The sequence below is a fragment of the Amblyomma americanum genome, chromosome 11 (assembly GCF_052857255.1).
Source record: "Amblyomma americanum isolate KBUSLIRL-KWMA chromosome 11, ASM5285725v1, whole genome shotgun sequence".
Taxonomy (NCBI): domain Eukaryota; kingdom Metazoa; phylum Arthropoda; class Arachnida; order Ixodida; family Ixodidae; genus Amblyomma; species Amblyomma americanum.
In genome coordinates, this window is record NC_135507.1 from 75,474,118 (window position 1) to 75,501,506 (window position 27,389).

General features: G+C 44.4%; 1 protein-coding gene across 1 annotated transcript in view; it reads right to left on the minus strand.

The window, feature by feature from the left end:
* The window catches only part of yip2 (yippee interacting protein 2), a 29,184-nt gene extending 2,390 nt beyond the window's left edge, over positions 1-26,794 (minus strand). The window contains exons 1-9 of the mRNA XM_077644238.1: positions 26,540-26,794; positions 15,125-15,291; positions 13,776-13,907; positions 8,302-8,418; positions 7,405-7,552; positions 6,138-6,313; positions 3,621-3,723; positions 2,525-2,622; positions 170-324 (exon numbers count right to left, since the gene is read on the minus strand). Of these exons, the coding sequence (XP_077500364.1) occupies positions 170-324; positions 2,525-2,622; positions 3,621-3,723; positions 6,138-6,313; positions 7,405-7,552; positions 8,302-8,418; positions 13,776-13,907; positions 15,125-15,291; positions 26,540-26,558 (1,115 nt within the window). The 5' untranslated portion in view covers positions 26,559-26,794. The remainder of the gene's footprint in view (positions 1-169; positions 325-2,524; positions 2,623-3,620; positions 3,724-6,137; positions 6,314-7,404; positions 7,553-8,301; positions 8,419-13,775; positions 13,908-15,124; positions 15,292-26,539) is intronic.
* Positions 26,795-27,389: the final 595 nt, after the last annotated feature.

The window sequence follows — 27,389 nt, forward strand, 5'->3', positions numbered from 1 at the left end:
CGATTGTCAGTTGGCATGTTACGCTGACTACGATGAGGAATCCATGAACGGGCGCCTAAGAATTGTGCTCTAAAATGCTGAGTGTTCGCAAAGGCTACCCTGTCAGGCTAGCAGACTTTCTTGTTTCTGTTGTATCTTTCAAAATCCTGTTTGGGTCTTAAATTCGTACCTCAATTCGTAAGTAATGTTGGCCAAGATCCGTGCACCGCTGGCTCCAACAGGATGTCCAAGGGCGACGGCACCTCCGTTAACGTTGGACTTAGCAGGGTCCACGCCAAGTTCTTTCTCAACGGCGAGAAACTGGGATGAGAATGCCTCATTCACCTGCAAGCAGGAGAGACAAAACAAGTTGCACAAGTAGGTATACCTGTGTAAGGTTTCCTCAAAGCAGCCCCACCTGCCGCCTGCTTTGACCAGGGCAGGCTAGTTCCAAGATGTGGTATATTGGGTTTCATGACGCGAACTGACACCTGGGGCCCCAAAGGATGCCGTGGTGGAGGGCTTCAAATTAATTTCGTCCACCTGGGTTCTCTTAACATGTGCTGACATCCCACAGCACAGAGGCGTTTTTTCGTTTCACCTCCACCGAATATCAGCCCCCACGGCCAGGATTCGATCTCGCAACCTTGAGATCGGTAGCCAAATCCCATAGCCACTAAGCCACCAGCTAGTGACAAGAGTACTGAGAACAGCAGATAAATAAATATTGTGAGGGTAAAAGGACATAAAGAATGGTGAATCATCATTAAGGTACCGCTTTACTTAGCTCTTGAATATTTTCTGCACTTCCCTCTGTACTTTTGGCAGCCTACTCACAAGAAGAGCAACTAAACAGAAGTGTAACTAATGATCAGCTACTATCAGCCAATCTCTCTGCCCTTGCACACACCAGCAGTTATTGACACAAGCAACTAAAGGTCCAAACACAAAAATCAAGATGACAAATAAAGATGTTCCCTTTTTATCTCTCCCCTTGTGTACCAAGTGAACTCTCGCCAGTAATCACCACGGAAGGAAGCATCCATTAGTGGAATCTTGGTAAACGTAAATGGGCTTCAAAACAGGCGCAGTAGCCTGGTAAAAGCATTTTAGCAGGAAGCAAGCGTTTGAATCTGACACTGAAGTAAACAGATGCTTGGCAGCAAGTATGACAGCAATTTCCTTAAAAAAAAACTGCAAGCAGTGTTCAGTCAGCATTTCTTCCGGGCACTAGAAGCACCTCTTGCAGTGTACTAATGCACCTTGGAAAGCTGTGTTCATCACAGTTATAGTACTGGCTCAAACTGAAATGTGTGCACAAGTGTGGGTAGTTGATGGCTTCTCATCATCACGGCCTGCCACTTTTCAAGGTCACAAGTTCAAAATGTTGCTGTAGCACAACTAACATTTGTTTGTTTTTACCCGTTCACTCATTCACTGACCATACAGCAAACAGGTATAACACGCTCCATTAATTTTTAGTTGATTTATTAATTAATAATATCCACATGGCCTGGAAACATTTCAGAAAGGAGCGAAAGTACACTAACAATCATAACTATGCAGTGATGACAAAAGGTGACACCAAAGAATACCGTGACTACCAACATAAATGTCAGCGGCATAGCTGACAGTGACAATGCTGTTGTGCAGTCTGGCTCAATCTACTTGAAAGTGCTAAAGTTCTGTCTATCTTCCCAAGAAGGCTGAGTGGAATACATAAGCTTAGGTAGCCGCTTTGTTGCTCCACCTTGCAATGTAACTTTCATTGGGGAGTAAATGGCGGTCATACCAGGAAAATGTAGCTTCGCAAAGGAAACCGGCCACACATCCTAGCCCCTTTGCTACAGTCCTGCCCTTTAATGAGTAACATTACTAATGCACTGAACTCTGCAGCATACAAGAACCACTGGCTGAGTGACATAAAATGATTCCACAAAAGCAAGAGAGCTGCTCATTAACCATTTAAGGTGCTTTCTCCACACAATTGTTCACAAAGTGAACTTGGGTGTTTTTTCTGAAAGTGCACTACACTTAGCAACAATTTATTTATTTTAGATGAAATTAGCATCTTTCACATCGCAAACAGGGTGGCTTTTTTATGCTAACTAGTGAATGGAGTAAAAATATTTTACACAAACTGTGACCTTGGTAATACAAAAATTTTTGCCTGAATTTTTAGCATCATGTGCACCTTCAAGAGAGAAAGTGATTCCACGGTCCCTAGGGTGCTTATTTCACAAATCTTGGCATTTTGATGAGGCAAATTTCACCCACTATCAGACTATATCAAATTTTGTACATGCCTGTAAAAAACTGCCCACTGGTCTTTTGTGCTTGAAAACTAAAGAATTGGATTTCTAGAGCTCTGAGTATGCTATTTAGGCAGAAAATTGTTTGTTGTGGACTTAAATAATAAGCGGTGCTTGAAAGGGTTCATGCATGCAGCTGCCCTTCTATATGAACAGCAGCGGTCTAAAATTAGACCCAAGCACTAAGCTTGCATTTTCCTCACGTAACTACTAGCGCTAAAAAAAACACTCACATCAACCAAATCCACGTCTTGCAGCTTGACTCCCGTCTTCTCGCACAGCTGTCGAATCGCCGGCACTGGCCCTATGCCCATAATTGTTGGGTCAACACCTGGAATGAGAAGTCAGAATTGGCTGATCCGGGTTCGAACCCGACCACAGGGGCCGCATTTCGATGGAGGCAAAACATAAAAGGCGCCTCTGTGCTGTGCAATGTCAGTGCATGTCAAAGTTAAAAATCCCCCAGTGGCCGAAATTATTCTGGACACTTCCACTACAGCACCGCAAAAACCAATTTATTTTCATTTCATTTTTTGTCATTTAATATAATGGCAACATATATTGCCATGGACCACTGTGAACACTGAAAGCACACAGTGCAATGTCTGGTGTACACTTTTCTACACTACTACAGTAGTAAGGAAAACCTTTCAGATTCCATTTTCCATTCTACTTTATGCATGGCACTGAAGCTAAAGGTGTTTCGACATTCAAAATAAATGCCCCTTTTGGTCTAGCTTTGTTGGTGCTCATAAACCCAGTGAAAGCCTGCCATTGTTTGCAGTGATCAGTCTGCTGTGCTGGACTGTTTTAAGTCCGTCTGGAAATAACAATACCAGTATAGCATTTGCCTACAGTGCCTGACTTGATTTATTTTGTCACCTTCAAACCTAACTTCGTGATTATCTTTCCTTGCAGTAGCAGGAGAGCAGCAAGTCAGCTAAGCTTGATTAGATATGTAGAAACGGAGCAAGATTGGACAATATTAATTACAATGACATATTTCACAGGCTTTGATCTAAAATATGTACAGACCAGAGCCTACAGTTCTGATCTCTGCAAGCGCAGTCTCATAGGATTAAAGGCGCTGCCAAACCGATCTATTACAGCAGTTAATACAAACAATCTAGCAAATCAAAATGTCCTTATGTACACTAACAAGACACTGGTACATTTATATCTATATATGCTTACAAGGTAGGAAAAATTAGAGCCACTTGGAGGTTATATATAAAAGCACTCAACTATGTGCGCATGATGTGAGTGAAAAAGAATTACTGCAGCACACTTTTACTAACACTGCATGAAAACATTTTCTGATGTGCTTACCAACATAGCTGTACCCAACTATCCTTGCCAGAGGCTTCAGGTTGTGTTTCTTGAGAGCCTCTTCACTGGCAATCACAATGGAACCAGCTCCATCACAGATTCCCTGCAAGCAATAACAGAGCTCCTTAGTTGACGGTAATTCGTTGTTGGAGGTAGAACCAGACTTGAGCCAACCACAAAATGCTTGTCAACATGATGCTTGAACAGTGACTACATGCAACCTCAGTCCAGTAAACTCCCCGCAAGAAAAAAAACTGCACTGAACCTTGGAGGTGCACTAAGGAGGATTCTGAGCTCGCCTTTTTATCGCAGAGACTTGATCTACACGCTCCAAGCATTCTTAGAAACTTTGAATTATTGTCCTGTGTGGTCAATTTCCCAACTGAATCGGATTAAATATTCCGGCTCCTGCCATTTTTTTTTTTAAGTGACCTCCGAGAGTAGGAGGAGTCAATCAACGCATGGAGTTCCTTTCAGCCAGTTGCATAGTGGCTTGCCACTCTGCTTTGACGGAGTGATATGTAGTAATAAGCGGAGTGATCTGCAAAAGCAAAGAGTCCACGCGCATTTTTATTTCCGTGAGCCTAGTTGCCACTATGTTTTCTATGAGTGACACTATTTATTCGCGAAAAACTAAAAAAACAAAATACAAGCAAAAGTGAAGCTGCCATGCGACTGGCCGAAAGGCACTCCATGTGGTGGTTGACTCCTCATACTCTCGGAGGTCAGTTACAAAAAAAGGCGGGAGCCGGGATGTTTAATCTAGTTTAATAGGAAAATCAGCTGCACAGGACAATAATTCGAAGTTCCTAAAAATGCTTGGAGCATGTAGATCGAGTTACCACGGTAAAAAAAAAAAGTACAGAATCCTCTTTAGTGCACCTTTAATGGACAAGGGGAAGCTGAAATCAGAAAGAATAACTTTGGCTAGATCTAGTTGGAGCATAGCTACGTTTAAAAGAAGGCGGGACAGACAGGGATACAAAACGAAAACATATCAGCGACTATAAGTTCCTCCTGCCAACTGAAGTTTTATTTTGGAAGCACACTACCTCATACAGCAGAGAACCATAGATATGGTTTTAAAAAATCATGGGGAAAACACTGTTGTCTGGGAAAATGCATGATCCAAAGCTCCTCGATATTTTTGAAAAATTTAACTGATGAGTGAGGTACCAAGGCATTTATTGTCATTTTCAGTTCGAAAACGTTGATTAGCATTTCTTGCCTCAAGGTCTGAACAGCTCCTTTTCCAATGCTCGCAGAATTAAGTCCACATTTGCTCTGTTCTCAGATGGAAGAACTTCACAAAATTCCGGTGGTTTCCGGTGGCTTCGCTCCCTCACACCAATGCAATGCAGGAAGTCGCGGTGGCAGCGGCTGAACCGGCTCGTTCGCATGTAAGTTCATCGTTGTGGTTTTTGGATGCTATGTGCCTTTGCCTTTAAGCACTGTGAAGAAGACACTGCATTTCTCCTCTTCACGTCGCGTCCTCACTGGTACAACCCGCTCATATGTTAGTGAATTGTTTAAAAGAAAGTCAATTTGGGCTAGATGGTGCATACTATTTGAGACGGACTGGTCTTATTTTTGTAGCGATAGATAGCTACATTACGGTACCAATTCGAGCCTTCAGCATGGCGGCGCCGCCACCCTGTGGCTACACTGCCACGTGGTGCGGAGCAGCTGCCGGCGGCGCGGCGCCGTGGCTGACAACGTGGTTCGCCACGTGACCAAATTCCACTCGGCCAGCTGTAGCTATCGCGTCACTCCAGGTTTAACCAAAGCTAAACCACCTCCAATTTTTTTTAAATGCTTCACCCCTTTGCACCTTGGCACCACAGGGAAGCCACCCTGGCAGGAGGCTGCCACTGCACTTCAGCTGCTTCAGCATTTTCTTGTCGCATGACCCCCGGTTCCGCCTGCTTGCATGTGCACGCATCTGCTATACTGGTCGCTAAACATAACATGTGATAAGATTTTGTCAAAATTTTGAACGTAGTCGCCTGGAAATCACGTTATCCGAGGTTTTAACCAAAAGAAAAACAGCTACTCTTGAAAAATTGCTCCTAATTTTAGCGCATGAACCATGAAATCGCTTGAACTGGGAACATATCAACGAGGTGCTATGTATAGGCCACAGCAAACAACCAAATCAATGTAACATTTACATTTGGCATTCCAGGAAAACATTCTCCTGGTTTAGGAGTGCAATAGATGGTAGTATTCTATACACCAGTCACCATGCAAGCATGAAAGCGAAAAGCAAGTGCAAAAGGAAATAGAAAATTTCTCCAAAGGACACAACACTTCTAACCAGGAGAAGCTTGTGACCTGGAGTCATCAGTTTGATTCTAATTACCATTCATTCCACATGAGAGCATTACTGGCCCATTTCCAGGCAGCACTTCTGGAGTCTCGACAGGTTCCCACCGAGTCACAGTTAAAGCATAAAAGTCTAGTAGTGACGGCATGCACTCAATTTCCTTCCACATGGTACAGAAAGGGTTCACTTACTGAAGCATTGCCGGCCGTAACCGTGCCATCCTTCTTGAACAAAGCAGGCAGCTTGGCTAGGCTTTCTATCGTCGAGTCGGGTCTGGGATGTTCATCGGTGTCGAACAGCACCTCCTTGCCCTTGATCTTGAGCGTAATTGGTGCCATTTCCTCCTTGAACCTCCCGGCCTTGTTTGCTGCATGTGCAAAAAGGCGTATACGGGGTCTTCTTCCAGCCTTCCAGGTGCTAGCGAACAAACTTACAACCACTGTATTCAGCAGAGAAAATACTGTGCTCTGGCTAGCATGCAGCCCTCTACTTCTAATTCTAAATGTCGAGAGGTAGTTTAAAGGGCCACAGAAAGGGGTGTTTGAGCTTGGTTTTAAAATGCTTGAACTATGTAGAGTACAGGCCACCGAGCGTCCATGCCGTGTACGAGGCCTCAAAAGCAAGTGGGAAATTTACAACACATTTTTAAAACTTCCCGCTTTCACACCTCGCGGCGACGCACGGTGCCGGGCTTTCACATAAAAACCAGGCAGACGACGTCACGTCTTGCAAATGACGTCAACAGCCGGGGGTTATCATCGGTTCACAGCGGAAAACTCTTTCAGACGTCACGCGCTACCACGGCTGCGGCCACTCCGCGCGCGCCGCAGCCGGCGGAGGTAGGGGAGGGGCCGAGTGAGTGGGGCCGGCAGAAGAGCGCCGCCGTTTTCGGCGTGCGAGAGGAGAGGGAAAGGCGCGAACACACGGAAGTTCAGATTTTGTCTGCATGTAACTTAGCTTCCACAAAACGCATTAAAATAATTCTTGCTGGGAGACAATTAAGAACTGTCGTATTTTAACATCACAGACATATCGCACCTTTATTGAGACCCCCTTTCTGGGTCCCTTTAAGGAGACAAGTGCACCATTCCACAAGTTATGCCAATCATGCATCATCACAATGTACCTTTACTCCCTTTTGTGGATGTAAATGCCTCAGCCCTTTGGCAGGCAAGCTAAGCAACGGTGAAATTTCACACTCGGTCACACAGACGAACATATTCTGGCACAAAAAAGAAAAACTCGTCAAGGATAACGACTGATTATGATCGTGGAAAAGAGAATGCAGGTGACCAATGAGACTGTTCTGGACCATTTTTAAGTCTCGAGCAGCGAAATCTGTCCTGCCATGGTGCAGTGGCTGTGGCAGCTTGAGGTGCAGACACATGCCACACTAAGAACTGAGGCTAGAATGCCGCCATGTACCGTCCTTGACAGTGGGGTGAATACTTTGCATACCCTCAGCCCATCTCTTCTGTGACCGCAGAGCAAACTGGTCCACTTCCTGGCGGCTGATCTTGTACTTCTCGGCCAAGTTTTCCGCCGTGATTGCCATGGGAAGCTTGCAGTACATGTCTGTTAGTGTGGCCAGAAGGGAGCACTCCATCTGTGATGAGTCAGGTAACGAAAGCTTTCGTCAGTTTTACTCTGCATTAAAACTGCAAAATTGTGCTTTACTGAAGCAATGAGAAGAGGCATCTCAAAACAGTTTATTACAGAGAAATTGAAAGCCACATCATCAGCAGCAGCAGCAGCCTGACTATGCCCACTACACGGCAAAGGCCTCTCACAGCATCAAGAAAATCACCACAGAAGGCAAACAGACTTGACAATAATGCTAGCTATTGATTAATTAAAAGAAATGCTTTATGAGTAGTTGGAACAAAAAGGACAGCCCAAATGTTTTACTGAAAACAGTAGTTTGCTTCACATTTTCGTTTCCACAAAGTGGGGCAGCAGTCGGTAATGCATGTTATTTGCTCTGCTACTGGCCATATACACCAACAATACCAAGTTCTCGATTACAGTTCTTTACAGAAACATTCAACATTATGTTCAGCAAGATAAGGGATCAGTTTTCTATTATACAGATGTTCGATAGTCCCTGAAAAGCTTAAAGAGTCAAATAAAAAAATGAAAATTTCTTCCCACACAGCTGCAATGACTCTGAGACTGTTTGCTCTCATAAATGACAATAATGCACCGCTGAGTTAAACAGGTTTTTAAGTTGGGCCCAAACCAAGAAAAACAGCCTGTTGATGATGCCATCCTTTTCATTCTTTTTTCCAACAGCATGAGTGGACATAAACCAACAAACAGTGAAAAACAAAACAAAAAATACAACAGTGTTCGTACCTCAGGCTGCAGTCCAAACTTCACACCAAATCTGGTATCTCTGACAATGAAGGGGCTCAGACTCATGTTTTCACTCCCAAATGTGAGTGCGATCTCGGCGTTTCCAAGAAGAATTTCCTGCATGCAAAAAAAAAAAAATAGCAGACGGTTTAGCATGGTTAAGAGTGGAATATTGTGTAGTAGCACTAGTTATGGTGAGCACTTAAAGTCTTTATGTGATCTAAAGGCCTTTGTCTTAAAAGCCTTTACTGCAAAGGCCTTTGGCCTGAAGTCCTTCACCTGAAGGCATTTACCTTGAAGGCCGGCACCCAGGTGTACCCTTCACCCAGGTGAAGGCTTGCCAGGTGTACACACGTGGCATGTTGCCCCCAACCTAGTGGACAGGTAAGCTGCCTGCCACAAAGCATGCTTCAGGGATGTAGGTACGTATGTATGCATGCCCAAAATATGAAAATGCATCTATCAGTGTTGCCGCACTAGGTGATGATGGCTCTGTGTGATATTGAGGACAACTCCACCCAGTTACTGTTCTCGGTAGAAATCTATTCTTCTAGTCATCACATGCGGAAGGTGCGGGGTTCAATCCCCAGTGCCTCCCACCAGTGATGCAATGGGTAGAAGCTTTCCCCTGCCTGGTGCTCGGCTTCTTTGGGTGAAATGCTTGGGAAATGGGTCTTTGACCCCACCTTGAGAAGTCTAATATACTTTGTGCCATGGCAGTCTTTGTCCGCAGATGCCGTTGCGCTATAAAAATCTATCATCATCATTCTTCTAGCCTCTCTCTGGCTATAGTAATGTTTGCCCGGCAGAAAAAGGCTCATCTACTGCTGACAAAATTCGACTTAAAGTGAGGAAAGATGTAGTGGAAACTGTCATGTAAAGCCCTCTGGCTCCATATACAGAGAAGATGCTTGGGATTCTAGGGATGCCCAGTAACATCGAACGTTGGACCAGTTGGAAATGATCCATTATGAAACTGCGCTCCTGTTTTGTCCCGTTCTATCCTTTTGCATTTTGTCTTTTTGTTTTCGCTAGGGATGCTGTGTTGAAGCTTACTCCCTATCTCCGTCTCTCCTTACTTTGTTGTGTGCAGCGCGAACGTTAGGGGTGCTGTGGCTTTACATGGACATTCCCAACATAAAATCCCGTAAATGCAGGCCATGCAACTATCAACATAAGATATCTGACACGAAATATAGATGTATGGGGCCACTTTTGTTACCCTGCAAAACCTGGCGGTAAGCAACGAGTGCGTTTACATGCATGAGTTGCAGAAAGGAAATTTGGAGGTTTGGTAGTCTCAGTGGTAGCGCGGTGACAGCAAAATTTATTATTTAAGCAAAACAAGAAGGAGTAGCAAGCATGTGCCAACAGCTCGTATAGACATTTATTAAAAACGTTGAGATTTCTAATTACACGTGCTTTCACCACTCCTCAGTTGCGCAAAGTTGGTCTAGACTGATAGATTACCTTTCAAGAAAATCAAACATGCATATTTCACAAAAAACAGCACTACATTAAGGGAAAAAAATGGTATAAATGGCAAGTATGTGAGGCAATTCAATACAATTTTACAGAACATGAGCAATGACCACTTTGCAACAAGCAGGCTTGCTAGCTGAATCACCAAAACTGTTTTAAAAGGAACCCAGAAAAGCGATTCAGACAGTGGCTATCAAATGCATTATGTAGAGTAGATGCCAGTGAGTATGCATGCCACGTACAAGTGCTGAGAACTGAGCCAAAACTTTACCAATCATTTTGAGAAATTCCCGCTTTTGCACCTCGTGGCATCATGCAGTGCTAGGCTTTCACGCGAAACCTCACGCAACATGTCATCTAGTGCTCATGATGTCAGCAGTAAAAGCTGTAAAAATTGGCTCGCCAAAAACCGCAGCGAAGATGGGGTGCATAGCCGGCCGGAGACAGCGGCGCATTTCCCTTTCCACACTCTTCTGTATTGTCTAATGTGACGGATAGGAAGCGGAAAAAAAATCGGTAAAAAATCGAGTCGGGTTGGCTGGGTGACGCTTTTGTGAGCGGAATGTGGTCCCAGTCGCTGCCTGAATCAAGAGGGAAAACATGGAGGTCATTTTTAATCGCCGATATCTCTGGTACTACACATGCTAAACACAAAATTTTTCAACAAGGATGATAGGCAATGAAATATCAATCGGTATTTCAACTTATTTTTAAACCTCGGTAGATGTCGTTTCAGTGCCCCTTTTAATGGGTTGGTCTACCATTAGGAATGAGCAAGCAAATAGTGGCACACTACGGTACATACTGCCATTTGGTGGCAGAAAGAAGAGCAAAATTAGCAGTATTGCCAAGAATTCAGATTTTAAATTGGCAGAGGAAGCTATGCCAGCACCAATGGTGGCAACGAGCAGTATTCAAACTACCTGGTAGGCAGGTTATGATACTGGGAGTCAATATACGATACGTATAAGTACACCCGACATCTATACAGTGAATAGCTTTCATTAAAATAAACGTTAGGAAGCTTATTCTCATCTGGGACAGGTTATAACATTTTGTGCCATGTGATGCTCATTGCTTACTCTTTTAAAATGCCTTGAAAAAACAGTATGGTATGGTATGCGGGGTTTGACATCCTAAAGCTTCACATAAACTGTGCAGCCATAGTGGACAATTACAGGTTAATTTGGACCACTTGGGGTTCTTTCATCTTGCTGCTATGCGAACAATAGCTTAGCCATCGGTGTTGCCCATTGGAAGTAGTGTTTCTAGCTGCACAGATTGACGTATTGTTGCGCTGCTTTTGCTATTACGCTGCTACCACATGTTACCATGATTCCCTTAGCTGCAATGTCGGTAGCTTCACGACTATGTATCTCAGCTGTTGCGGCACTCCTCAACCCCTACGTGGTGAGCAATCACCAGCAGATGCAGCCTACAAAATGGGACGAAACATTTCTATATCAAAAAAATTACCTTTCAAAATGGTCTGCAGCTTTTTCTTGCGCCACAGCTCGGCATATGTTACTTTGGTTTTAGGGCAAGGAGCTTTCGATTTTGAGAAAAAAGCATGTCTATAAATTTCAATACACTGAACCTTTAAGCCTTTAAGAAACAGCAACACTCAAAATGGTAAAACAAGATGTTGCTTGGAACAGTTTTTTCTAAACATGTTCGAAAAATAAAATGCAAAGCACATAAACTGTAGGAAAAAAATTAGCTGTGGTTTAGCTTTGGTTAAACCTGGTGCGAAGCGGAAGAAACCTCCGACTCTGCGTCACTGGTTAGACGGACCGCCTGAAGTACTTTCTGCTGTTTCTTCGCCAGTAGCACTGCTCCGTTGTCCCTCAACGTGTGTCGCACATTCTTCTTCTGTCTCTTCGGCACGGCATTTCTCCCTAGCCTCATTGAAACGTAGAAGCTTCGCTTTCCGACGCACTATCATGGTAGGATGTTCTTCCTCCTCCATCGCAAAACCAGTTTCTGCCCCCACCGGCTCGCCGTTGGTATATATACACAGCTCTCCACTGACGTCACCGAACGGTAGCTCCGCCCCCGTTGTCAAGCAGACTATCTCCATGATTGATGTGCTTGTTTACTCAAATTCCTTTTATATGACATCACGATCATACAGCAGCGCAAGTTTTCCCAGCTCTTCAACCTTTGACCTTGACCTTCGAGAGATTTGTGGGCCTGGGTGACCCACCATCCTGGTTTGGCATATATGCGCCACCATGGCCTAAGTGACTTCGCTCCATGGCTGCTTGACTTTTCTCCACGGTTTAACCTATGAAGCTTTTCAACGTCATAAACGGAACTACACTATCCTCTTGAAAACCTGGTGTAGTGAAGCTTTCGCTTCAAAACAAAAAGACACTCCTTGTGACAGAAATAATTATTAGGCCTGGTGAGCCTGTTGCGGTTTCTTCAGGAATGTCTTGTAAATGTTTTTGACGTGTCTTACCTCATCACTCACATGCAAGCACTTCTCTGTTCTCCACAGAGCATGAAAAGGTGATAGGACATTAACAACTGTAAGTGGCTACAAAGTGCTTAATTAAGCTCATGTTCCACCATAAAAGCTGCATGACTACGAAGATTCTTTGCTACCATCAACAAAGGAGAACAGGACGATACTGGTGAGAAAAATCAAACAGCACTCTGTTGGTGAAACTTAGGCATAGCATGGTTAGCCCTCACGAACGTATGCGCGGCTACTCTTAGCAAGAAATACATTGAAACTGAACATTCACAAGCCAATACCTGAATTGTTTAGCATTCCTACTTGCATTAGATTTGATATATACACTCAAGTACAAAGTGGTCCTCTTATCACAAGAACACAGGTTAAGAATATTTAAACATCACTACCAAAACTTGAGTTCTAGAATAATTTGCCCATACCTTGCTGATTCATTAGATTTGCAATAGTTTCTCCAAGTTTAATAGAAATGTGAAGGGTAACTAGCAGCTCTTGAATGCTGGCTGGATGCACTAGGCTAGAGCAAACTGCAGCATGCAGCAATAACACTCGCACAGCCTCCTTATTTTTGTGCATGAGGGAGAGTGTCAAGTGCTCAAGAAAACTTGGAGGGAACTCTAAACTAAGGCAGAAATGAGCTGTAAAACCACCTCTCACGTATTATGCAGATAACAAATTTTCACAGAGCTTCATGTTATGATTTTCTTTTTTGTTTCTGCCTGTGGATATAGGTATTTGAATTGTGAGTGGACATGAGTGTGAGTGATGTGAGTGCAGTGGACAAGAGTGTAAGTGAGTGTTGAGAGTATGAGTTTACATGAGAGTGAGTGATTAGATGGGAGTGCAAGTGGACGCGAGTATGAGGGGGCCACCTCTCATGGAAATCCGATGGTTTGGGTGGATCAAAACTCAAAGGGTAGCAGACAGTAGTGACACCTGTGTGCAGTAACAAGAACTCTGTACAAGTAACAAACTTCAAGATTGTTGGTAAATGCACTAGTGCCTGGCAATAAAACCAGTCACACATTTGCCATAACAAAAATTCACAGATATAACAGTCCGAGAGATAAACTAGCTGGTTCCTCTATCTGCCTTCACAAACTGGACACAGAACCAGTCTGGCTTTGAAGCGGATTTTCCTAGCTGGCAAGTTCAAAGAGCTGTTCAAAGAGCTCAAAATTAGTGCAGCTTCCTGCCCTGCTAAAGGATGCTTTATTTGATCTGTATCAGAGTAATTTTTTCTGGAGGGCTGACAATAGCACAGTCAAGCTATTCTTACTGGCAACAAATATGTCCTCGTTTCCAAAATTCACTCCAACCAAGTTTCGCGTAAAAGGTGCACATGAAGAAAAAACATGCCAACATGAGAGAGGGACGGACAGAGAGGTTGGTTTCAGTGCTTGGGCTTTAACTATCACACCCAGTCGTGCCACCTTCTTGGCTTTGCGCTCGCAGTAGTGTAGCTTTAGGTTTTAGCAACCGGCATAGTTAAAACAAAGACTGTACTCACCTGCACCCCGTTAACAGCCGCTTGGAAGCCAGAGCCACAGAGCCGGTTTACATTAAGGCACGGCGTCTTCTGTGGCAGACCACAGTGCAGGGCAACATGCCGTGAGCAGTATGGACTGTCTTTCGCAGCAGCCTGGTCGACATGAAAAGAAGAGCACAACAGGTAAATGACTACTGACCCGAGACTTAGAAGACACAGTGCAAAAAGGCAGGATGAACAATGAACAACAAGAGACACAACAAAACCTGGTTATGTTTGCACTGAGAAGGCCTGGTGTGTCTTAATGTTGTTCACCTTACCTGCTTGCGCCATTTCTTAGAGCACTAACAGCACGAACCAACTAGCCCAGACCAAAATTTTGAATGGACAAGGCTTAAGGCTGAGCTAATTGGCATACGTTTGTCTTCACAGACCAACGGAATTACGCTGACAAGGCTAGAAATGCTTCATTCTATTTGCCTTCTCTGTTACTGCTCATGTAGCACTGCTGCATTCGGACAATGAATGTGTATCAAATAGCTCAACTTCCAGTTTTGTTACGACCAATTTCTAGTCGTGTTTGATTAAATTATTTCTGGTCTATCTCATCCCCAAGATGAAGTGGAAATGGTTCAAAATACACAGCTATGCATGATACACTGCAAAAAAAAAATCACAGCGACACCTCATTACATTGAGTGATGGCAGTGCAATAGCATTAGAAGCTGTTGATGCCCTCTACTGGAAGTGATGTTACTTCCTGTCTGGCAATGTCACTTCCTGTCTGGCTGGCGACGTCACTTCCTGTCTGTCAACTTAATTGCCCTCAACCCACTTGGAATGCTCCAGTCTGGCGGGTTCCCTCTAGCTAATCAGTGAATTTAGCTTCCAACAGCACATTTTTTTCCCAATAAGGCTTTTAATGCTATCATGTAAAAAAAACGCTACTTCCTTTTAATTAAACATCTGAGTGTTATGCTATTGTACCACACTCTGCTCCTTAGTAGCTCCAAGGCCAATACACCATTTTCTGCAGAACTATGACCCCCCCAATTCAGAACACTTTTAAGGGTGACTTTGAAGATTATGTGGAGGGACGAATATTGAGCTTTACCACAAAGTTAATTTAAGTTTCACTGAATTCATTTTCTGAGACTCGCGCGACGATGCCTTCAAGGATCTCATGTTTGAAAAGGTTTTAAACTATAGCTGACAATAAGTTTCAGTGCCATTGTAATTGCTGCTCCAACTAGGTTATCTGCTCAAGAGACAACAGCCCCTTTTTTAATTATCCTCAGTCAACAGCATACGTAAGTCGTCCTCCCATACCTACACCTTCAGAGAGCGAGTCTGCAAAGGGTAAGGCTTACCTGGTTAACAATGCCGCCAACGCAGACATCAACATTTTCTGGCTTCACCCCTGCACTCTCTAGCGCTGATTTGCCAGCAACCACAGCCAACTGAGTTGGTGTGTGATCCTTCAATTTGCCTCCCATGGCACCAAAAGGTGTGCGCTTTGCACCCACAATGTACACCCCTGGAACAGAGAGAAAGACCAAACAACACTTATGATGGTTTGCACTTGCATGCAGTGGTGTTGAAGTCTGTAACAGGACTGGATATATAAGCAACCGTTTATCCTATCCTGTGTACTGTGAGAAACTAGTGAGAGCTGTCACATTGCACTCTTTCATATGCTGTGGGATGACAGCACAAGATCTCCGAAAAATATAGGAGACCTCCACTACTCTTTCTTTTTCACTTCCACCTTCCTCCCTTCCCTTAAGGCACAGTTCCAGTGTCCACCGACATATGTGCTGCTGCTGTTGCTGATAGGAAGAAAGAAAAGGAAAGTGCACGGGCCTGCCTACTGGCTCAAGCCGAACCATGCTCATGCTCGCTGCTGCGTGCTTAAAGTAGGAGTTAAAGGATAGGAGAGCAAAGATAGAAAGGGTGTGCACTAATATGCCGCGGGCCAATCCCGGAGGCAGTGCAATACCAGGCCGACCCTTGACAGAGTGCTTCAAGCCAAGCACTCTGCCATATCCAAAAATAAGTTTAATATCTTGGGTCCAAGGACCCGTAGCAGATATTAGATCAGGTATCCCCGACATATGTGAGAGAATTACTGCACCGATTTCACTCCCACCTTCCCCGATGGCAAGGTTTTGCTTGCCAATTCTTTATCCCCCGTGATATGAAGGAGCTCTGATTTCGTGTGTGCACACCTAAGGCCACACTCTTCGGCATACTTATGTACCGCTGACACTGCCTCCTGCAAAGCATTATCTATCTGTCCAACACTGCCACCCAACGACCACAAAGTGATGTCGTCAGCGTAGATGGCGTGTCTCACTCCATCTATCATGTTGAGCCTCCCGGGGAGGCCTATCATCGCTACGTTGAAGAGCAGAGGCGACATAACCGCCCCTTGAGGCGTGCCTCATGTTCCCATCTCTTATGGGTCCGAATTTACTGTCGTCTATAGTGATGTAGGCCTTCCTGTCCATGAGAAAGTCCTTGACGTACTGGTAAGTCCGCTTTCCGCAGTTTGTGGTGTTGAGATTCTCTAGTATCTTATTGTGTTTAACGTTGTTAAAGGCCCCCTTCAAACCAAAAGCTAAGATAGGTCTGTCCCGTTAACTGCCGTCCCTATTAAGTTGTAAAAGCATGGAAACGGGTCTGCTGCTCAACCGTCCGGGTAGATGAGAAAAGAAATTAGTGGAGGGCACCAGATTAATTTCAAACACATTTTTCTGTGTGCTGTGGGATGCAAATGAAAATTGGTTTTGGGGGAAAGGAAATGGCACAGTATCTGTCTCATATCTGGGTGAACATCCCATAAGAGAAGAGATAATGGAGGGAGTTAAAAAAGATTGGTTTGGTTTATGGGGGTTTAACGTCCCAAAGTGACTCAGGCTATGAGAGACGCCGTAGTGAAGGGCTCCGGAAATTTCAACCACCTGGGGTTCTTTAACGTGCACTGACATCGTATAGCACACGGGCCTCTAGAATTTCGCCTCCATCGAAATTCGACCACCGCGGCCGGGGGAGTTAAAGAAGAAACGAAGAAAGAAGTACCATAGTGGAGGGCACCGGAATAATTTCGAACACCTGGGGATCTATCATTAACATGCAGTGCACCATGGCACAGCATAGGAGTGTTTCACCTCCATCGAAACATGGCCGCCGCGATCAGGTTCAAACCCGGGAACTCCGGATCAGTAGCTGAGCGCCCTAACCACTGCTGTGCGATGTCAGTGCACATTTAGGAACCTCAGGCGGTCAAAATTATCTGAAGCCCTCCACTACGGCGTCCCTCATAGCCTGTGTTGATTTGGGACTTTAAACTCCATAAACCCTAACCAGAAATTGATCTGGAGCCTTCGACAATGACTCTTCTTTCTCCATTCCTACATTCACCCTCTGCTTACAGCATACTTTACCACATGCCTAATGGCGCGCTTGAGGTGTCCACCAAGAGGGAGATGCAGTTAGTGCGTTTTTCCTTTTCTCATGAAGCATTTTCTATTTTTTCTTTCTAAGGGGTGGAATCTCCCTGAGAGAGAGAGAGAAACAATTTTATTCCCCCTGACACTGGTTATTACCAAAAATTTAGATCTGCATGGCGCCCGCCCGTGTGCTGTGCAATGTCAGTGCACGTTAAAGATCCCCAGGTAGTCGAAATTATTCCAGAGCCCTCCACTATGGCACCTTTTCTTCCTTTCTTCTTTCACTCCCTCATTTAGCCCTTCCCTTACGGCGCGGTTCAGGTGTCCAACGATATATGAGACAGATACTGCGCCATTTCCTTTTCCCCAAAACCAATTATTATTATTATTTCTCATTCCCTACACGCCGCTGTGGCTCAGTGGTTAGGGCACTCGGCTACTAATCCGGAGTTTCCGGGTTCGAACCCGACCACGGCGGCTGCGTTTTTATGGAGGCAAAATGCTAAGGCCCGTGTGCTGCGTTAAAGATCCCCAGGTGGTAGAAATTATTCCGGAGCCCTCCACTACAACACCTCTTTATTCCTTTGTTCTTTCACTTCCTCCTTTATCCCTTCCTTTACAGCGCGGCTTTGGACATATATGAGACAGATACTGCGCCATTTCCTTTCCCCAAAAACCAATTATTAAGCCCTCTTGCGTCGTGCCGCGGTACCTCATCCTCTCCCACTATGCGGCGTTCAAACTGCGAGCTCCACCCTTTGTGCTGCGCTGCACCTCCAGTGCTGGCGCTCCCTCCTGCTGCACTGCAGCTGCCAGTCCCCTCGGCCTCAGCGTTGCGCTATGGACCTCCTTCACCCCGCGACGTCACGAAGATGCGGTGGCGCTGATGTTAGCAGCGACTTTCGCATGGTAGGCAAAACAGGTTCCGCTTGCCCGTGCCTACCGCAGCTGCCGCAGCTACCGGCGGCTGCTTCAAGCCTGTGCACTGCAGAAGCAGCATGTATTGACCAGCTGCGTCACTGCTAGATCCGCGTAGTAGCATAAAAAATATTAAATTAGCCTCGATAGGTTTCTCGCGCATAAATGCCGCATTCGGAAACTGGCTAACAGGCATTGGGCCACGGTAGTAAAGCGCGAAGTCTGGGAGTCAATAGGCACTGCCACTCAATGCACTTAATAGCATGCAAGTTACTGCGTTCATTCACCTTAACTTCAGGATAGTAGGCTGATAATTGCTCAAGGAAAAAAAAAAGACATATGCAGCTGCACACGTACTTTTATCACCTTGAGCCGGTGTGCACGGGGCGCCGACAGGTTCACTCGCCCCCAAGGAATGCGTTTTTTTTGTTAATAGCACACCATGTTTTAATGGCGCGTTTTATGACATTTAATATTTACTTGAAACTGTTTCTTGATATGACGACGTAATTATTTCATTCGAGTAGAAAGAAGTCTGGTTAAGTTGTGTCAATCTTGCGCGGTCACGTTGGTGTGCTTAGAATAGCGTACCTTAAGTGTGCTAAACGCCTTATGCTTTTTCATTGCACCATGCATGTGTCATGTTTCCTGAGGTAGTACATGATCGCGAAGCTTGTTTGGAAAGAAGCAGCCGCAGGCGTGCTACTAACAGACACGTGGCGAGATTGAGAGGGGACGCGGCAATGAAAAGTGTTTTCGTTATTCATGCATGCAATATGTAACTAAACTTGGTGCAAATATTAAATTCCTACGCTAGTTTCAGTAATTTCTTTTATTTATAGCTATACCTGGTGCAGTTCTGGGTAATTATAATTAACACCGTCGCCAAGTCCCCCCAAGGTCTCAAATAATTGAGTAGATAGTGCGCAGTTTTTTTATGCCAGCATGTACATAAAGTGAAAGACATAAGAGCGCAAACTGGCAACACGGACGAGGAAGGGAACAGGACGAGCGCTACACTTTCCTGTTCCCTTCCTCGTCCGTGTTGCCAGTTTGCGTTCTTATATATGTCTTTCACGAATATGCACCAACAAGCCCAGTTGCAAGTACTTCTTATGTACATAAAGCCCTGTTCTGTACGATGACGCGATTAGTTCTTTTTCTATATGATCAGTACTTATGCATGCATAGTTACATGAAAACGTTTCTTACAAGAAATAACACAGTAGTTACTGCACATGTAGGGAAAAAAAATCGAGAGATTTATTACGCTCCTCAACGTCTCAGGAATAGTTTGCGACAAATGGAATCATTTGATTTTCATGCGAATTACGAAGGTGAGTGACCCAGTAGCAGAAAATGTGAGAGGTCAGAAAACGAACCTTAAAGTTTATTCCCTCGTTTATGGCATCTTCGCTTTCGCTTTGGTCAAAGAAATGCGGAACTGAAATCAAAGAAATTACCTCACAATTTTTGACGACCACACTTCTAAAAAGCGTAATTTATAAATTTGTACTCAATAGTTTGCTATAATTTTTCGTCACGAAACTAGACTTCAGGGCTAGGAAAGAAAATAATTCTAGAAATCAAAAATTTTCACCAAATCGATCAGCTTAACAAGAGGACAAGTCGGCCTGGCTGGTGCGTGGTCATGCGGCTAAAAACAGCGCTAAGCGAGACAGGAGATGAGGGACACGACGCTGTCCCCACTTTTCGCACAGCGCGACACGTACGTATGTATGTCAGCAGACGATGAGCGCATGTCTGCTCCGACGAAACAAGGCCAGCGCTTCCCCTCACTATTGTCCTAGTGCAGAGTGCAAAACTAGTGCAGTGACACTAGTGCAGAGTGTCAAAACTTGTTTTACTCAATGCCTAGCGCATACATAAACGGCAGGAACGCTTTATACATGTTTACTACTAAACATATATACAATACAGTGGCAAACTATTTCTCTTTATAGGCCGCACGTGGCCAACGCGAGCTCGTGTACTTCGACAAATTACTAAGTTGGAAGCATCAACCATTGCTATGATTCGCAGAAACTGGAAACGCGCCTACAAGCCTTGAAAACCCGCGCTCAACACCGGTGGTATTGGCTCAACACCTATCCGCGACGCCACTCCCCGACCTTTTGCCCACCACGAGCTCGCTAGCGACTGCAGCGCCACCTCGTTTGTTTACAAACATGCAGGAGGTCTATACACTGCAGTGCTTATTTCCCGCTCACGCCGCCCTACGTTGCGGAGCTCTTTCGACCGCGGCGGCGCTTCGATGAAGGCGAAACGCAAAAGGCGTGCCCGTGTTAGTGCACGTTAAAAACCACCAGATGATCGAAATTGTTCCGCCGCTTTCTACCGCGGCTCTTTCTTTCTCCTTTCACTATTTTTCATATCCCTTTCCTCACAGCGCAGTTGAGGTAACCATCAAGAAGTGAGACAGGTACCACGACCTTTACTATATCCTCAAAACCAAATTTCATATTGATCGGGAGTACCCAGACCGCGGCGGCAGCGTTCCGTTGGAGGCAGAACGCTAAGGCGCGCGTGTGCTGTGCGATGTCAGTGCACCTTAACGATACCCAGGACGAAATTATTCCGGAGCCCTCCATTAAGCCACCTCTTCCTTTCTTCTCTCAGTCCCTCCTATATCCCTTCTCTTACGGCACGGTTCAGCTGTCCACCAACGTGACAGATACTGCGCCACTTCCTTTCCCTAAAAACCAATTTTCATATTAGAAACATGGCTCAGTGGTTCGGGCAGTCGGCTAGTGATCCGGAGTACCCGGATTCGAAGCCGACCACGGCGGCCGCGTTTCGAAGGAGGCGAAACGCTAAGACGTCCGGGTGCTCTTCCACAGCAATGTCAGTCAGTGCACGTTAAATATCCCCAGGTGGTTCGAAATTATTTCAGAGCCCTCCACTACGGCACCTCTTTCTTCCTTTCTTCTCTTGGTCCCTCCTCTAGCCCTTACCTTAGGCAGAGTTAAGGTGTCCGCCGATATGTGAGACAAGATACTGCGCCATTTCCTTTCCCCAAGAACCAATTTTCATCATCATATTAGGCGAAACGCTAAGGCGCCCGTGTACTGTGCGATGTCAGTGCACGTTAATGATCCCCTGGTGGTCGAAACTATTCCGGAGCCCTCCACTACGGCACCTCTTCCTTTCTTCTTTCACTCCCTCCTTTATCCCTTCCCTAACGGCGCGGTTCAGGTGTCCGCCGAGAGACAGATACTGCGCCATTTCCTTTCCCCAAAACTAATTATTATTATCATTATTGGTCTTGTTTTGTGGGGTTTAACGTCCCAAAGCAACTCAGGCTATGAGGGACGCCGTAGTGAAGGGCTCCGGAGATTTCGACCATATATGGTTCTTTAACGTGCACTGACATCGCACAGTACACGGGCCTCTAGAATTTCACCTCCATCGAAATTCGACCGTCGCTGCCGGGATCGAACCATCGTCTTTCGGGTCAGCAGCCGAGCGCCATAACCACTGAGCCACCGCTGCGGCTTAATTATTATTATTATTATTGTTATTATTATTATTATCCCCAAAACCATTTTTTTTTTCAACTCCTGCTATGTCCACCTGCTATGTCTATGTCCTAGCTCCTCATACCCCGCCCCCAAATTTATCCTTCCACTCTCCCACACTTCCTACAAGCCTCGCTGTGCGGACGCCTATGCCAACATCGCGGAGGTTCCCTCCCCCATTAAGAGAAAAAAATTTAAATTGGTTTTTTGGGGAAGGAAATAATGCAGTATCTATCTAGCATAATGGTGGACACCTGAACCGCACCATAAGGGAAGGAATAAAGGAGGGACTGAGAGAATAAAGTAACAAAGAGGTGCTGCAGTGGAGGGCTCCAGAATAATTTCGACCACCTGGGGATCTTTAATGTGCACAGACGTCCCACAGCACACGGGCGCCTTTTGCATTTCGCCTCCATCAAAACGCGGCCGCCGCGGTCGGGTTTGATCCCGGGTACTCCGGATCATTAACAGCTGTCGCAGTAAAAGATCTTCCCAAAGATAAGTTTCTGCTCAGAACATATGAGCACAGCAGCATAGGCAGGCACTTCTGCAGGGGTGCATTTTGCTTCACCAGTGTGGTTGGAAGCACAATGGAAGAGGAAGAGAGCAAACAAGAGCTTAGTGCCATGGGGGGAAGTGTGCAAAATCTTGAAGGGCAGGGACCACTCTGGCCTATGGAAACCTCATGCTAGGGCAAGGCTGAAAGCATATCCTCATCGCCACTACTGCCATTAACATGTTAAGTTCACTATCTCTCGCACTGACCTCCAAATAGCCATCTTACACCTGCCACAGCTACACTATTCAAGTAAATCTCACCTAACATCTCACCTAAGTTCATTTCCTTTTTATTTCCACTAGGATATATTGAGCTTGAATTTGCTCTCTGAACCATGCTATTTACTTTCAGCCGCAATGTTACATCCACCTCTCTTCATTAAGACTGAATTCGACAAATGGTATTAGCAGAGAACAACGCAAACAAAGTACGCTAGACCATGCTGTAAATGAGTCACCTAGGCAGACTGGGTTATCAATCACGTGATGACAGCCCACATGCAACATAAAACTGTTCCAGTTGCTTTTGATAATTTTTAAGTGTTGTAATAATAGACAGCCCAGCAGGACAATGGAATGTGTAAAAAAAAATCAGAAGCAAAAAGCTCCGAAACCTTACTTTTGCATTATCAGGGCAGATTTTTTTTTAGCAATGAGAATTACAAAACCTTACTCTTGCATTATCTGGGCCAAATTTTTTTAGCAATGAGAATTATGGTGTTGACCATTAAAGAACACAAAATATTCTCTTCTGTAGACAAGAAAAGGTGGGTTTATTGCCTGCCTTTGCTGCAATTACCTTCAAGAAGGAGATGAAATTTGGGCAGCGTGATACTTGCTGATGCTTTTATTCTTTTACAGTGGTAGCTGTTAACAGGTGTCCCAGTTTTGTGGCATTCATGTAACACAAAAGACGATGTAAATGGATGGATAGATAAGCAATCGGCCGTGACCATGTGTGTCGCTCATGTTAAGGGCCTGGGTGTAATGCACATACCACATACATACACATACCACCTCCACCCCTCACAACATGCACGCACATACACACACACAATGGTTACCGGTTACAGCAAAAGGATGCACCCCTGCCCAGAGCCAATAAACTGGCATCGGTATTTTGCGCTACTCCAGCTGTTGCAGAAATTCATCTCCATTTCCTCTTTCCTCAGCTGCTTTTCTTTCGTGTTTTAGCATTTTACAAAAAGTACAATCAAACTTAAAACTGCAGAAATGAATTAGCTGCTTGATCACAAAGAGGTTGTTTTGCAGCGGTTCAAACATTATCTGCATTAAAATGGGATAGAAAATTATTGCAATGTGAATAGTTAAGCTTTCCTTCTTGGCAGAAACAATTCCAATTGAAATTATAGTAAACTGAAATCGAAAAAAGCAGGATTTTGGTTAAAAGCTACGCAACCTTCTCTTCAAGAAACTAGTGGAATTATATTTGCCATCTGCATTATTATACCAGAGATTATCTTGGAGATAAGTGTTCCATCAGAGAGGATAAGAAAAAGATAGACAAATGGTGGCAATTTTAGCATCTGCCATAGGCTTCTTTAATATGCATGTCATCTGTAGAATAAGTTTTCTTATTTTATTCCAAAATATTAGGTGTTTTTGTAAATTGTAAGTTTCAGGGTGACCCATGGGCTATGAGGGACACTGTGGTGGTGAGCTCCGGATTAACTTAGACCACTTAGGGTTCTTCAAAGTGCACAGGGATCGCACAGCACATGGGTGTTTTCTGTATTTCGCCTCCATCGAAATACAGCTTTCATGAACAGGATTGAACTCTCGACTCTGGGATGAGCAACGGAATGCCAAAGCCATGGACCTACCGCGAAAGGGTGTTAACTGCTTTTAGGCATTCCGATGTTTTGAAATACATGAAACGTGTTTCAAATCAATGAACAGTGACATCCATACCCAATGAAAACAATTCATTATACAATCCAAAAGAGTCAACTATAGACAATTCAGACTCAAAGGGAGGCAAAAATTGGTTCAAATTATATAGAATTCGGAGGAGGAAAAGCCTTTGCAAAGCACCTGATGCTGATAGCACCTAAGTACCGGTTTCAAAAATCATAAGTTTGAATTAAGCGAATAGAAATTTGAAACCAAATTCAAGAGACTGGGTGTACCATATGAAACCCTTTTTAAGCATCACTAATACTGGCTGTAGTTCGTGTTCAAAAAGCATGGTGAGGAAAAAGACACTACATGCAAGAGTGTAGCAGTGTAGCAGATCAGTACAGTAGTAGTAGCAACAGTAGTATTTGGGTGTTTATGGTGCAGCAGCCACTCTGGCCATAATGCACCAAAAACACGAAAGTTATTTACTGCGATTGGTTATAGCCAAATGTTTTGATAAGGTCTAAAGTCATAACACAAATTATTTAAAATACAACTGAAGTGTTTAGAGAATGCCAACATATCCAAAGAATGCAGGTACTACTTAAGAGGCTATAGTGGAAGCACTTGGGCCCAAGTAGCTTTCTTGCTGACCACTTCAGGGGCAAGTGGAACCACTTGGCGCACCAACTGGCACCACTTTGAGGACCAGTTGAGACCACTTTCACCAAAGTGATTCCTAAGTGGAACAACTTGACAGACCAACTGGTAATTAAAGCAGCTTTTAACTGGAACCACTTCACTGCAAGTGGTACCACTTGTAATACCACTTTGAATTTTCATCTGGAGGTGAAACAATATGTGGTAAGGTGCACAAATATTATGTTAATGTCAGTGTAGCTATAAAAATAAAGTGGCATGCATGGATGTGAAAAAAGGCTTGAGCCAAATCCCTTCTCACACAAATCCTTCCTCCGGTTCGAGTGAAATTACCGATGTGCAGCTGTCAGCACACAACGCTGCAACAGAGCATACTAATTAATCTTGTGCCACTGAAAGCAGCCACATTTAATTCACGACAGCTCCGACACTTGAAATACAAGAGGTGAATGTTACAAAAAATTCAGTTATGAATGCATATCGTAATGCAAATTTCATGCAGGGTACCCAATATTGATTTAAATTTCACAGCACTGTACTGTGAGCAATAAATGAAACAAACAAGAGAAATGAAATGTTAACATAAAAACAAACATATTAGCTTTTGGAGAAGAAATATAAGGGAGGTTGATTAAGATTTCTAAAGGACAGTTTTCATGCCTTCAAAGTAAAATCAACATGCACTAGTAATGAGCTTCCCCAGCCAAGATCCGCTCGTTTTGCTGTTCCTGTTTCAATTGTCTGGGTTGCATTTCAGTCGTTGCTGGTAGTTCATATGTTTGTTTCAGCCTATGTCTGTGCCACTTCTTGTTCTGTACTAGTGCGCTGCTCATTCTTAATTGTACAATGTACAACCTAGCTGACCAATATGCCTTTTCACAAGTTCATTTCTACAGCATTGGGCTAGCAACATACCCTTCTACAGTTCAGTTTGGGTGCACAGGAACTCTGTGTTTTGTAGCTCTTTACTGAAGCTTTTTTTTGTTTGTCCTCTCAGCACTGTGCCCATGCCTTTCATGGCTCATCTTAGTGTACTGTTTGATTCCCGTTGAACAATGTTCGAACTAGCCCAATAATACATAACCTCACACCTGAAGTATCACCTAAGTGCTAGCACATGACAAATGCATTTTAAATATTTTTCCCTTCAATAATTGCTATTGATCGCTTTTCTCAGTTACGCATACTTTAATTAAGCTTCAATAATATTAATAAAAAAGTAGTGTGAACCTCCTACTCAGGAAAACTTAAGGAGAAAGAAGAGTCAGCAGATAGCCTCTCGATCACAAGGTTGCACTGAATGACCGCTGCATTTTCACGCACGTATTGCGTGTTTCCTGAAACTATTCGGGGCCTCCTACATAAATGTTATCCACAGAATTTGTATCCAATAACTCCTCGCAGCTTGAATAAGTTTTTGTACTGTGAGCCGATAGCAGCGAAAACAGATTTATTTCTGCTCCTCCAAATACCACACTGCAACCAACGAATGTGATTACATGATCGCGAAAGGAGGAAAACGGTGCTATAAAGACGCAGTCGATCGTTGCTGAATACGCGATCATAATTTTACCTTCGCCGCCTGCCCCACGCACATCGCATGCACGCCCTATCTTATCGCTTTGTATCCGGGTCATTCTCATCACACACTGCACGGATACTTAAGTACGCGGATCCTTCCGTACTTTTAAAATTTATCTGCAGCAGCAAAGCTACACAACTAATCCGTGCCGCGTACCGCGCCGTTTGACGAAGTAGCAATACAGAGGAAGGGAAGTTTGAAAGTCGATCTGTTTACCTCTCAGTAGCGATGTCATCTCGTCGTGGCCTTGTGAATGTTTCGTGAGACAGTAGTGAAGAGCGTACTGAACACTGCAGTCAGGCACAGACGTGTAACAAACGGCGGCTCCAAAGCGCGCTACTATAAGGCGTTACAGCGCTTACAGCACACGGAAGCAAAGGATTTATTGCAGCACCCACACCAACACCCAGTCAACCAAGCCGGCGCCCGTGTGGGTTGGGAAGTTTACTGGCAAGGAGGAAAGCCAGCTGTACTGTGCTAGACGCATAACTAACGAGGCCAAACCTTAAAGGGGACGTAGGAGCTGCCATCTGCAGTTTGCTGGAGGTGTGCTACAAAAAGGCGAGATCGTCAAGACGAACGCAAACCATGCACAAGCACAGTCTTTTTGCAACGGTGCTCCCAAGATGCACAAATCATAAATCGGCAAACATTACCTTTTCATACCTTCAATGGACTTCATTTCCTAGTACCCTTGCATAAATGTTTCAAGTACACTAGAATATATAGTACAGGTTCCGAAATCAAGGGCCGAACTAAATGTGCTCTGATGAAGGGTGGTGATTTGGACTTTATCACAGAAGAGGAAATTTGCAGCGCAAAAAAAAAAAAACGCACCGACAACAAAGAAACACAAGCACAAGCGCTGACTTTTGCTCTGTACGACGCTATATACACCTTATCGGAAGATTTACTCACACTTTGGGCTATGATAGTGTCACAAGAAGATATTTGCTTGCAAAGCTCACTGTCAGGAACGTCCGTGTGAAATATTAGGGAGGGCGCAAATATTTAGTTCATTCGATTAATTGAGTGACACCTTAGTAACATCACATTTTGTAAATAT